Raw genomic sequence first — 13,830 nt, forward strand, 5'->3', positions numbered from 1 at the left:
TCCTTCCTTGACGCCTTGTAATATAAATATTTACATGTAAAGTTAGGTACAAGCATTTTGGGAGGCCAAGGCAGGAGAATTGCTTGAAGCCGGGCGTTGAAGACCAGCCTGGGTAACACAGCAACACCCTGTCTCAAAAAAAAAGAAACCAGGCACAACGATGTGCACCTGCGGTCATAGCTACCTGGGAGGATTGTTTGAGCCCAGGAGATTGAGGCGGCAGTGAGCTGTGATTGCACCACTGCACTGCAACCTCAGTGACAGAGCAAGACCCTGTCTTAAAAAAGAAAAATAAAAAAGGTTAAATACTATTAGTACATCAGAGATGAAAAGGGATGAGAGATAAAACCAAAAATATTTGGTTCACCAGATGTGGTGGTGGCTTACACTTGTAATCCCAGCATTTTGGGAGGCAGAGGCCGGCAGATCACTTGAGCCCAGGAGTTTCAGACTAGCCTTAGCAACGTGGTAAAACTTCATTTCTACAAAAAATACAGAAATCAGCTGGGCATGGTGGTGCATGCCTGCAGTCCCAGCTACTGGGGGTGCTGAGACGGGAGGATCACTTGAGCCCTGGGAGGTGGGGGGTCAAGGCTGCAGTGAGCTGTGAATGTGCCACTGTACTTCAGCCTCGGTGACAGAGCATAACCCTGTCTCAAAAAAAAAAGAGGTTTTTTGTTAATATTTATTAAAATAGATTCACATCAACAGAAGAAAGAAATATTCATAATTATTACTGTCCACATTCCTACAGTGGGTCACAGGGTCAGAGTACTTATGACTGCCCTCATCTATGATTTATTCCATGTATCTTTTGCCCTCAGCAAGCACTTCAGTTGGTCATGGCTTTTTGCCTGATTGAATGACTTAAATCTTCTTTTGTGAAGGGTCTGGGCCATTAGCGGTCCTAATGGGGTTGTTGTAGCTCTCCATTGACCTTAATCAGAGAATATGGCAGTACTAGGGGGTGCCCCAAAGGATCTCCTGCATTCTTCCTCCTTCCGTCCATTGTGTAGGAGTAACCCCATTTCCTCTTGATAGTCAGGATCAATCACTGCAGACAGCACTTTGCCTGTTGATGCAGTGCCCAAAGAGGCCAGATGGTGGCTTCAAGCTCCAGTTCCATCGATTATCTGCTGTGTCTCCTAGAGAAAACATTTCTCCCGTTGTAACTAAGACGTCTGGATCAGCAAAACCTAAAGTTGCAGGGATGGGAAGCAAAAATGTTACCACTGGATCACTAGGGTTAACAGTGAGAGGAGTCGCTTTCAGTTTTATCCCTTGATTACTGGACTCATGAATCTTGGGTATGGGAGAAACAAGGCTGTTGATTTAGAGCATATACCACATACTGGAGGGCAGTGCCCCAGCCCTGCAATCTATCCCCACCTAGCTGGCACTGTAGCTGAATTTTCAGCCATTCAACCATCTGTCAAGGCAGTTGCTTCAAGAGGATGGGAAACATGGGGAGACCAGTCAATTCCACATGTATAATTTCACCGCTGCCTTTCATTTGCTGTGAATACCATGGTCATGGATAAGGCACTCCGTAGGTCCACAGATGCTAGTTTTGGCAGAAGCATTGTGGGAAAGGAAGGCACATCTATGTCCAGAGCAAGTGTTAATTCCATTGAAAACACAGTGCTGTCTGCCTCACAATAAAAGTGGTCCAATGTAATCAGCCTAACACCAGGTAGCTGGCTGATCTCTTCAGCAGTGATGCCGTATTAGGGGCTCAGTGTTGTTTCTTCTGCTGGCAGATGGGGCACTCAGCAGTGGCTGTGACCAGGTCACCCTTAGTGAGTGGAAGTCCATGTTGCCAACCCCATGCCTAGCCTCCATCCCCACCACCATGGCCACTTTGTTCATGAGTCTACAGGAGGGGGTGAAGGAGGCTAATAGCCACAGAATGGGTCAACCACCCACCTGATTATTAAAATCTTCCCTTGCCCTAGTTGAGTATTCAGATGGAAAACAATGATCTTCATACTCAGCCATTCAGAGATCTAGTCTCATAACTCTTCCTCAGAGCTTCTTGTCATCAATTTTCTAATCAAGTATTTTTTCTTTTTGAGACAAGGTCTCACCCTGTCACTCAGGCTGGAGTATAAATGTGGTTCGCTGTAGCCTCAACCAACCTCCTGGGCTCAAGTGGTTCTCCTACCTCAGCCTCCTACGTAGCTGAAACTACAGGGGTGCACCAACATGCTGAGTTAATGTTTTTATTTTCTGTGGATACAGGGTCTTACCATCTTGCTCAAGCTGGTCTTGAACTCCTGGACTCAAGGGATTCTCAAGGGATTCTCCCACCTCAGCCTCCCAAAGTGCTGGTATTATAGGCATGAACCACTGTGCTCAGCCTTCTAATCAAGTTTCTTCCAAGTCCCTGAATACCCAGCTAAACCAGCAGACTTGTTCTTCTGTTTATTTCCCCTTCCAGGGACAATGAAGAGCTCAGTGCACTGTTCCAAGATCTGTACACTGGGAGGATTTCCCTCCACACCATCTTTCAGGGCTGTCCTGGAGTGTGGCCACGGTGCTGTAGCTATGCACGTTCAGGTGATGCACGCATTCTGTGGAGCGCTGTCTGTAAATCAAGCCTGAGAGTTGCCTTCCCTTGTCAACTGATCACAGGGATTCCCTAGGAAGGTAGGGGTGTGGGTTGAGGGAGAACGTTATACAGCAGGAATAAGAGCCCTGGGCAAGTCTAGGAATTTACTATAGGGTCTTAGGGCAAGACACGATTAACCTGCCCAGACAGCCATGGAAGGGCTGCTTCTAATGGCCAAAAAGGTTTGAGGTCCCCTAGCTTCATTGAAATCTGCCCAGGTGACTCATCTCAATGTTCAGAATTACATTTCTTCCCAACCAATGCACTAACTTTTAACAGAAGAGACTCTGTGAGGTTGCGAATTCAATTTGTTTTATAATTCACTGCTTTGCTGGATGGTTCACCAAGACTCACAGGGCTCAGTAGCAGGTTATACTAATAGCTCACTTTTTGGAACAAAAGATGCACATCACAAGCAGCAGGTAAAAAGGATACACATTGGTGACATCCAGGGGTATCCAGCACAGGCTTCTAAAGTTCTTCCTTTCCACGGGCACACTGGAGTTCTTGCTAACCATGAACCACAGGGACATGTGTAGTCTCTGCCCCAGGAGACTGTTTTTAGTCTCAGGGTCTGAAGGGGCTGGTCACGTAGACATAACCTGCTGTTAACTCTTTCCTCACAGTCTGCAGCAATAAACTTTGGGTTTTGTTTTTTTTTCTAATTTTATTTATTTATTTATTTTTATTTATTTGCTTTTGAGACGGAGTCTTGCTCTGTCGCCCAGGCTGGAGTGCAGCGGCGCGATCTCGGCTCACTGCAAGCTCCGCCTCCCTAGTTCACGCCATTCTCCTGCCTCAGTCTCCTGAGTAGCTGGGACTACCGGTGCACGCCACCACACCCGGCTCATTTTTTTTTTGTATTTTTTGTAGAGATGGGGTTTCACTGTGTTAGCCAGGATAGTCTTGATCTCCTGACCTTGTGATCTGCCTGCCTTGGCCTCCCAAAGTGCTGGGATTACAGGTGTGAGCCCCGGCTGTTATTTTAAATTTCAGCCCTTGGCCAGGCTTGGTGACTCAAGCCTGTAATCCCAGCACTATGGGACCCCAAGGCAGGTGGACTGCGAGCCTGGAAGTTCGAGACCAGCCTGGGTAACATAGTGAGACCCCAACTCTACAAAAAAATTTTAGAAACTAGCTGGGCGCGGTGGTGCACACCTATGATACTAGCTACTCAGGAGGCTGGGGCAGGAGGATCACCTGAGCCATGACTGTGCCACTGCACTCTAGCCTGGGTCACAGAGTGAGACCCTGTCTCAAATCAATCAATCAATCAATCAATCAATCAATAAAATATCAGCCCCGCAACTACAAGAGGTGGTATTTCTTTCAGACAGTCCTACAAGCTATTAGATCCCCTACGCAGATTTTTTTTGTTTTTGAGATGGGGGTCTCTCTGTCACCCAGGCTGGAGTGAGTGGCTTGATCATGGTTCACTGCAACCTTAACCTCCCCGGCTCAAGTGATCCTCCTGCCTCAGCCTCCCGAGTAGTTGAGACTACAGGTGTGTGCCACCATGCTCGGCTAATGTTTTCATTTTTTTTTTTTTTTTTTTTTTTTTTTTTGACACGGAGTCTCGCTCTGTCACCCAGGCTGGAGTGCAGTGGGCGGATCTCAGCTCACTGCAAGCTCCGCCTCCTGGGTTTACGCCATTCTCCTGCCTCAGCCTCCCGAATAGCCGGGACTACAGGCGCCCGCCACCGTGCCCGGCTAGTTTTTTGTATTTTTTAGTAGAGACGAGGTTTCACCATGTTAGCCAGGATGGTCTCGATGTCCTGACCTCGTGATCCGCCCGTCTTGGCCTCCCAAAGTGCAGGGATTACAGGCTTGAGCCACTGCGCCCGGCCATGTTTTCATTTTTTTGTAGAAATGGGGTCTCCCTTTGTTGCCCAGGCTGTTCTTGAACTCCTGGGCTCAAGTGATCCTCCTGCCTCGACCTCCCAAAGTGCTGAGTTTATAGGTGTGAGCCATGGCGTCGAACCTCCTTATGTAGATCTTGAGCTATGAATAAAAAGTTAAAAGTCCTGAGCTAATTATTTTGATTTTAAGGAAATGTGGCAATCCTTGGACTAAATAATTACACTTTTATGAATTTATTCTAAGAAAATAAGGAGGTACAAAAAATCTAACTATCAGGGTGAATCAACAGAGCACTGTGTATAATAGCAACAAACTAGAAATTATTATACTTGTCGGAAGCAATTGGGAATTTTGTAAATAAACTAGCGTATAACCATAAAGTAGAATGCTCCACAGCCATTAAAAATGTTACAGAAGAACATTTATTGACATGAAAAGGTGTTTTGGATATACTGATATGTCAAACAAATAGTGAAACAACATACAGTAATGATTCATTTTGGTAAAAAATATATATGTATATATAGCAAAAAAAAAAATCTGCAAGGACATATGCTAAATTGGTAACCCTGGGAAGGGGGTATACAAGTGTTGATTTATTTTTTGTGTACCTGTATTTCCCAGTTTTTCTATAAATCACATCATTTGCTTCTGTCATAAGAAAAAGTAATAATCTATTATCATCCTTCATTTTGATTAAAACAAATCCATTTTTTAAAAAAATCTTAGGTTTTTTAAGCAGCAGAAATAATTTCCAAATTGCCTCCAGAGACAATGATTTTTATCCTCGGCGGCAGCTGGTCAGAACCTTCTTGATCACTCAGTTAGATAAGGGAAGAATGGCGCTTCCTAAAGCTTCAGCTTCCTACAGCTTCAGCGGCCTCAGCTCAGCTCTGTGCCCCAAGGCCAAACAAACCAGCTCATCGCCAGCCCCATTCATCCTATGCTTGCTGAGTCACCAGTCTCATCATCTTCAGAGCCATGTCCCCTTGGTCAGAAGGAACCTAGAAAAAAACAACATCTGAGTTAGTGCTCCTGGTGCTATTCCTGGGACTGGGGTCAGAGGCAACATCCTGAAACCTTGCTCCCAAAAGGGAGCCAGCTCTGTGACAGCAACCTGTGCAGACACCTGGGCACATCCCTGAGAGAGGGTCCTTCCTGAAAATGACTCCTGCACTGGATGAAAGCTCTTCTGGGCCCTTACTGGGCTGGGTGGCAGGGACCTGGAGAAGTCAGCATTTAAGGCAAGAACCTTCTACTCCATATGGGGCTGATCTGTTGATTTCTTGGTAAGGGTCATGCTCACGATACTGAGACCTAGCCTGTTCAAGGAAGAAGGAAGATTCCAAACATTTTAAAGGAGTCTGTCTAGAAGGGATCCCGGATTGAGAACAGTCAAATGGCTGAGAAGGAAGCTCACAGGAGAGAGCCACAAATAATAAAAACAAACAGGGCCCTTTGGATGGGATCCGATTTTCACATTGTTATTCAACTTTCTTTTGTTTTCCCCCAGATTTTTAGAATAAGTCCTTTAAAATTTCCCTCCCACACAGCATCAAAAGGGGGAAGGGCAGAGGCCTCAGTTTCTCCCCTACACAGAGGGGGTTGGAGTATATGGTCTCCCTGTTCTGCAATTCCCTGGCCCCATGATTCTCTATGGCACACCCATCCTTGACTCTTCTGCCAAGAGTCCCCAGGAAGCACCGGCACGGTAGGGCATCCTAAAATGTCATTTAATTAATGAAAGGGGAAGTGGTTTGGGGACGACTTAACAACAGTCTCCAAGGGCTATTTTAAGCCTGTCCCCAACTGATCCGTTGTTCTATATGTGACACACCAAGAGGAAACGGGCCCGAACTCTAGTACATGAGAGTGTGGTTGGCTTGTTCCATGCCCTCCTACCAGCCTCGGCAGGGACTTCTCTCTAGCGCAGGTTGAGCATCCCTCATTGGAAAATCCAAAATGCTCCACAATTCCAGCTTTTTTGAGTGCCACCATGAGGCCACAAGTAGAATATTTCACACCTGCCCCATGGGGGATTGCATTCAAAATGCAGGCGCACAACTCACACTTTATTTCTGCATCCCCAAGGGGGTTACAGTACAGTTACCTTTTAATCAAAACACAGCACTGTAGGTAGAGACTGAAAGCTGCTGTTGCTTGCTGTTGCTGTTGTCTAGCAGCTGACACAGGTATTCTGGTGATGCTACTGTGCTGCTCAGTTACTCTGAACACACAATTTTTCCACTGTATTAATGGTATGTTGTATTTCTTACTGTGAAGTACTTATGTGTGACTATGTGCAAGAAAAAGATTGCTTATTGGCAGCATATACATTTGGAGTCAGAAATGATATGATGTCCAACAGCCACAGATTGGTTGAAGAGCCATGGGTGGCTGAAATAGCCACCCTTTGCTCTCTAATAACTCAATGCACACAAACGTTGCTTCATGCACAAAAATATTTAAAACATTGTACAAAAGTACCTCCAGTCTATGTGTACAAGGTGTATATGAAACATAAATGAATTCCATTGCCTAGACTTGGGTCCGATCTCCAAGATATCTCATTATGGATATGCAAATATTCCAAAATCCAAAAAAAATTAATAATCTGAAACATTTCTGTTTCCAAACATCTCAGATAAGGGGTACTCAATCTGTAACACTGCTTTGCTCTAAAAAGACTTCCTAATTTTTTTAAAGTCAATATTGAAGGTACTCAAATCCTGAGAGCCATAAATAATGCCCTCTCCCTCTGTGCCCTGCTGCCTTGTTTGTTCTCCCTTTCGATTAAGTCTATTTGTTTATTTGTTTATTTATTTACTTTTTGAGACAGAGTCTCGCTCTGTCACCCAAGCTGGAGTGCAATGGCACGATCTTGGCTCACTGCAACCTCCGCCTCCCAGGTTCAAGCGATTCTCCTGTCTCAGTCTCCTGAGTAGCTGGGATTACAGGTGCCCACCATCATGCCCAGCTAATTCTTGTATTTTTAGTAAAGACAAGGTTTCTCCATGTTAGCCAGGCTGGTCTCGAACTTCTGACCTCAGATGATCCACCTGTCTTCACCTCCCAAAATGCTGGGATTACAGGTGTGAGCCACCACACCCAGCCTAGATTAAGTGTCTTTTAAGAGTGGGCTGCTTTCTTTGGCTTCTTAAAGGAAGCTGCTGTCTCTTCTCCTCACTACTCATTCATTTTCTCCAGTCTTTACATTCTGGCTTCTGAGCTTGCCACCTCACCAAAACATCTCACCACCGCAGGTGCCAAGGATATTGGTGTAAGCACATCATCACTCACGTTCCAACCCTTCCCCTGAGTTCTCACTTGGCACTACGGGCCCCTCCCTGCTTTGGGGATGCCACGCATCCCTGGTCTCCCTTCTCACTTATCTGGCTGCTCCTTTCTCAGTCTCCTTTGTAGGCTCTTCTTCTGCCTTCTGTTCCATAGGCAATTCAAACTCAGCTTGTGCAAACTGCCTCCATCCCAAACCACGATGCTGGAGCAGAAACCTGCAAGCCACCCTTCAGTATTTTTCCACCCCAAATGATTACCAAGTCCTGCCAATTTTCCCTTCTTTACACTTTACCAAATCCATCCACTTGCCTCCTTTCTGGATTTACCTGACAGCCTCATTGACTGGTCCTTGGCCCCAGGCTTGCCCCATGCCCTCTACTGCTAGAATGGTTCCTGGACAAATCTCTTAATTTCACTCCCTTACTTAAAACCCCTGCTTGGTGCCCTGTCTGAACTCCTTAGCGTGGTATGAAAACTTCCCCTCTGCAGTCACCTCCCTCCAGTGTCCATTCCAAGGCCTTGCCGTCTGAGGCTCCTCTGGACCTTGTATGCACTGCTCTCCATGCTCCCCACCTCCTCCTCTTTCCTTAAATCACTCCTACGCATCACGTGGGGCACAATCTTCCAGATCTGCAAGCCTGGGCAGGGCACCCTTCCCTGGGCCAAGCCCCCTCTTAGCATTGCTCACCCCATGCTGTTGACAGTCTCCTCGCTTGTCTGTCTCTAGACCACAAGCTCCTTGAGGACAGGGACTGGGCACCACTCACCCTTGTGCTCGCAGTGCCTAGTGCTAATAGAGGAATTTTGTTAGGAAACTCAAAACACTCCCAAGCCCTAAGTATTTCTTTCTTTTTCTTTTGCTTTCTTTTTTTTTTTTTTTGAGACAGGGTCTCGCTCTGTCAGGCTGGAGTGGAGTGGCACGATCTTGGCTCACTATAGCTTCTAATTTTCAGGCTCAATCAATCCTCCCACCTCACTCAGCCTCCTGAGCAGCTGAGACCATGGGCATGCACCACCGTGCCCGGCTAATTTTTGTTCTTTTTTGAGACAGAGTCTCACTCTGTTGCCCAGGCTGGAGTGCAGTGGTGCTATCTTGGCTCACCGCAACCTCTGCCTCCTGGGTTCAAGCAATTCTCGTGCTTCAGCCTCCCAAGTAGCTGGGATTACAGGTGTGTGCTACCACACCTGGTAAATTTTTGTAGAGACAGGGTTTCGCCATGTTGCCAAGGCTGGTCTTGAACTCCGGAGCTCAAGCGATCCACCCGTCTCAGCCTCCCAAAGTGCTGGGATTACAGGCATGAGCCTCTGTGCCTGGTCTAATTTTCATATTTTTTGTAGAGACAAGGTTTCTCCATGTGGCCCAGGCTGGTCTCAAACTCCTGGGCTCTAGCAATCCACCCGCCTTGGTCTCCCAAAGTGCTGAGATTACAGGCGGGAGCCACCACACCTGGCCCTCGGGCCCTCGTACTTCTTACAAGACCCGCCTGGGCAGCGGACAGAGACATAGAACTGCCTGTGGCTTCCCTCTCAGGATGATTTTTAAGTCTGGAACAAAAGCTGTCTCTTACCATGTGACCAGCTTTCAGAATCCAGTAGAAAGCCAGGTTCTTGTGGGACTTAACAAAAGCAGACGTTTCCAAAGATTTAGGGTCACTGTGCAGGGCCTTCCACTTTAGCTGACTGAATTTAGGCAGTTCTGGCCACTTCAGTTTCCGCAGCCAGGCCTCCTGACCTGGTGAGAAGGACAAAGAGAAAGGTCTGGCATTAACAGCTGGGTAGAGTAGGAAAAACGTCGAGGTCTTAAAAGTTGGTACTTCCCAAACTGCAGTATGCACGAAACTCACTCAGGATCTTGTTAAAATGCAAATTCTGATTCAGAAGATCAGGGTAGGGCCTGAGCATCTGCATTTCTGACTCCCAGTGAAACCTAGGCTGCTAGGAGAAACCTAACAGCTGCAAAGCCTGACTGTTTTTGCCTCTGTATCTCTCACTGCCATCTGTTCTTTAGGAAGGGAACTGGGGACCTCTGGAGGCAGACAGGCCCGTGAGGAGGACTGAGAGATGTCAGGAATGAGATAGTGATAAGGATCACCTGGGCTGTTCATGGAGCAATGCAGCAGCTTTCCAAATTGTCCTTGGTGTCCCTTGCTTACCAGTCACAAAAATATTCAATCCTTCTGGTTTGACAAGGCGCATCACATCCGTCAGACCTTGTGCCTCAATTAGCCTGCCAGGTCAGAGAACCTGTCTCTGAGCCTCCACCAGGCCCTATTTCATTTGGAAGTGAGCAAATTAAATAGGTGGTAGGTGATAGGGCAGCAGTCGGGATTCCACAAAGACCATTTCCCCTGGGTCTTCAGGGTTAGTCATTAGGGTTTAGTTTTAATTCACTCTGCAGTGGTCAACATCGACTGTGATGTCGCACAAAAATGAGGCTCCCCCTTAATCAAACAGTGCACTTGCCCAATAACCAGGAAAATGTCTAAGTTTTGTGGTAGAGACAGGTGCTGTTCTTTTCTTTAATCATACCTAAGGAACCCCAAACCCGGATAGGCCCAGGCTTCTGAGGGGTCACAGCCACATGCAGCTCCCCACTCTGAATAATCAAGGTCAGGGGTAGGTGAAGGTAATGGGAAATGGCCTTCCTCCTGGCATGTCAACATCATCCACCCCAAGACTGACATGTCCAAGGCCAGTTCCCTTCCAGCTGAACCCATAAAACTGCCTCTATGTGCCCCTCAGAGTCAATTCCTACCCATGGTATCTACGATGAGATCAAGCTGTCCATTATACACGGTCACGTTGATCCCTGCCTTCAGCAACTTGTCCACAATGCTAATGACTGGCTTCATGAAGTCCTCCTCCATGTTCACAAAGACGTTGGTAGCCTGGCCTGCACATGGGGAAGGAGAAAGAGGGAGTAGCTTGGAATCTGCCAAAACAGGAGATACTTTTCAGCCCAGAGCATCTTGGGCTCCAGCACCGAACAACGACTGAATGCACAGATGCTTCAAAAACAGGGATGAACCAACCCAGAAATTTGTGCCGACTGGTCAGGTGTAAGGCACACATAAATAGCTCATGTGGTCCATTCTCTTGAGAGCTTGAGATGATAGCAGGCGCCATTTTTAATGAGGAATTGACACCTGGAATAGGCTACTGTCCAAGGAAACAGGGAGGGAGAGACCCAGGAAATACTTATTAGGCTGGTACACTCAGGGAATAAACTGTGCTTTGGGCCAGTGTCAGTTTTCCTGTCTTTTTGAGTAACACTAGGGCCAAGTTTCAAGTCCTGAACAAGGGGGCCTACCTTATAATAAACCAGATCAAACCTAAACCAATTCAGAGCTGGCCCTCAGGAAAGCCAAATGAATAACAAGCCCCAGGCAAGACAGGAGCTAGTGAGCATGGCACTGTCGCTGGCTCCTGCCCATCAGCATTAACAAAACACTGAATGACAGCAATAACCGTGGCAGCCACCATTATTCGCTACTCACTGCCAAGAAGGCATTTGACAAGCAACATACCATTTTCTTCTTCATTGTCCTAGGAGATAAGAAGTCTTTTTTTTTTTAATTTAATTTTTATTTATTTATTTATTTATTTATTTATTTATTTATTTGAGACAGAGTCTCACCTTGTCACCCAGGCTGGAGTGCAGGGGCACAATCTCAGCTCACTGCAGCCTCTACCTCCCAGGTTTAAGTGATCCTCCCACCTCAGCCTCCCAAGTAGCTGAGACTACAGGTGCACACCACCACACCCAACTCTTTTTTTGTTTTTCAGACAGAGTTTTCAGAGATTACAGGCGTCTGCCACCTCACCCGGCTACTTTTGTATTTTTAGTAGAGCTGGGGTTTCTCCATGTTGGTCAGGCTGGTTTCGAACTCCCAACCTCAGGTGATCCACCCACCCGACCTCCCAAAATGCTGGGATTACAGGCGTGAGCCACCACACCCAGTCACACCCAGCTCTTTTTATTTGAGCTAATTTTTCTTCATTTCTAACATTCTCTCAGCAGTCAGGAGTAATGAAAAAACCAGGGATAGAATGAGCCCTCTGGTGACTGCAGGTTGGGAGAGGAGGACCCACGTCCCCTGAGAAAGCTCCCAGCAGCCGCAAATCGTAGGCTCCCAGCAGCAGCCACAGGACCACTGACCCCATATCCTTGGGGTATCTTGAACACACATGAAACAAAACCCTCTTTAGCTCGGAGTGTTTTCCCTTCAGAAACCTGAGATCTCTGCTTGCTCAAGGCCTCCCTACCGGAATAAAGTAGGAACTTATCCAAGATTTCTACCTGGCCCTGGTCTCTAAGGATTTCATTATTTCCTCACCACAGCCTTGAGACCAGAATGCAGTAATGCCCGGCCACATCTAGCGTCAGGATGCCTGGGGAGGTCAGCAAGAGAGAGCTGGTCAAAATCTGCCCAAGCACTTGCGCTGTCTGACATCCTGCAAGGACCTTTGGCACGAAATCTCATCTGCAACGAAATCTCATCCAACTGTGGCCCTGGATGTAGCTTTTTTATCTTAATTTTTTATTATGAAAAATTTCAAATGGATACAAAAGAGTAGTGTACAATGCTCCGATGTACCCATACCAGGCTTCAATAATTATTAACTCACAACCAGTTACGCATTATTTCCCTCCCCACTCAGCTCCCTGCCAACCCCTTATTTTGAACCAATTTTGACAAATCTTTTTTTTCCCTTTTTTAAGAAACAGGGTTTCTCTCTGTTGCCCAGGCTGGAGTGCACTGGCACAATCATAGCTCACTGTAGCCTCAAACTCCTGGGTTCAAGCAAGTAGTTAGGACTATATGCCACATGCCACCATGCTTAGCTAATTTTTCTTTTTTCTTTTTTTTTTTTTTTGAGACAGAGCCTCGCTCTGTCGCCCAGGCTGGAGTGCAGTGGTGTGATCTCGGCTCACTGCAAGCTCTGTCTCCTGGGTTCACGCCATTCTCCTGCCTCAGCCTCCCGAGTAGCTGGGACTACAGGCGCCCGCCAACACGCCTGGCTAATTTTTTGTATTTTTAGTAGAGACGGGGTTTCCCTGTGTTAGCCAGGATGGTCTCGATCTCCTGACCTCGTGATCCGCCCGCCTCAGCCTCCCAAAGTGCTGGGATTACAGGTGTGAGCCACCGCGCCCAGCTAATTTTTCTATTTTCTTGTAGAGATGGGGGTTTTACTGTGTTGCTCAACTGTGGCCTCAAGCAATCCTCTCAACTCAGTCTTCCATAGTGGTGGGATTATAGGCGTGAGCCACTGCATCCAGCCCTCACAACCCTGACAAGCCATTTACTGTCTCTGTATCTATTTGCTCACCTACAAAATGTGGATAGTAATATGGTTTACCTGTAACCTATCATCACCAACAACAAAACCCATCCTACAAATTCAAGTCTCTGAATTTGCACCTCTTTTCTCCCCATAACTCTACAAACGGCACTTAATTAGGTCGCATAAGTACCTCCCCAGGATTGATCCTCAGGAATAATTTTGAGCTTCTTTCTGATGGGGCCATTCATGAGCTGGCTTAAGGCGTCTTGTTGTAGGTGTCTCACGTGGCGCTGACAAAGACGAACTAAAACCAAACTGGTAGACGGTGAGTCAAAGGACTGGAAGTAAGGCCAAGAGGACATCTCTTTTTTTTTTTTTTTTGGAGACGGAGTCTCGCTCTGTGGGCAGGCTGGAGTGCAGTGGCGCGATCTCGGCTCACTGCAACCTCCGCCTCCCGGGTTCAAGCGATTCTCCCGCCTCAGCCTCCCGAGTAGCTGGGACTATAGGCACACGCCACCATGCCCAGCTAATTTTTGTATTTTTAGTAGAGACGGGGTTTTGCCATGTTGGCCAGGATGGTCTCGATCTCTTGACCTCGTGATCCGCCCGCTCGCCTCAGCCTCCCAAAGTGCTGGGATTACAGGTGTGAGCCACTGCACCTGGCCATGAGACATCTTTACCAAGCTGCTGGGGATGCTGCACAGCGAGAGGGAGAGTTTCAGATTCAGCTGGAAAAGGGAAAGCGTCACCTTGATTCACCCCCAGCGGGAGGAAGA

The 13,830-nt window shown here is 47.1% G+C and overlaps 2 protein-coding genes across 3 annotated transcripts in view; both read right to left on the reverse strand.

Moving 5' to 3' along the window:
- Positions 1–3,144, reverse strand: part of LOC103243827 (uncharacterized) — a 43,027-nt gene extending 39,883 nt beyond the window's left edge. Inside the window, 1 exon segment of the mRNA XM_073005413.1 lies at positions 2,999–3,144. Within this exon segment, the coding sequence (XP_072861514.1) occupies positions 2,999–3,144 (146 nt within the window).
- Positions 3,145–4,870: 1,726 nt separating this feature from the next.
- Positions 4,871–13,830, reverse strand: part of SCPEP1 (serine carboxypeptidase 1) — a 29,389-nt gene continuing 20,429 nt past the window's right edge. Inside the window, exons 10-13 of one of the 2 annotated variants that reach the window (XM_008011369.3) lie at positions 13,245–13,358; positions 10,524–10,661; positions 9,337–9,500; positions 4,871–5,475 (exon numbers count right to left, since the gene is read on the reverse strand). In XM_008011369.3, the coding sequence (XP_008009560.2) occupies positions 5,413–5,475; positions 9,337–9,500; positions 10,524–10,661; positions 13,245–13,358 (479 nt within the window). In that variant the 3' untranslated portion in view covers positions 4,871–5,412. The remainder of the gene's footprint in view (positions 5,476–9,336; positions 9,501–10,523; positions 10,662–13,244; positions 13,359–13,830) is intronic. The other variant, XM_008011370.3, reaches the window with a different exon arrangement.

The sequence above is a fragment of the Chlorocebus sabaeus genome, chromosome 16 (assembly GCF_047675955.1).
Source record: "Chlorocebus sabaeus isolate Y175 chromosome 16, mChlSab1.0.hap1, whole genome shotgun sequence".
NCBI lineage: Eukaryota > Metazoa > Chordata > Mammalia > Primates > Cercopithecidae > Chlorocebus > Chlorocebus sabaeus.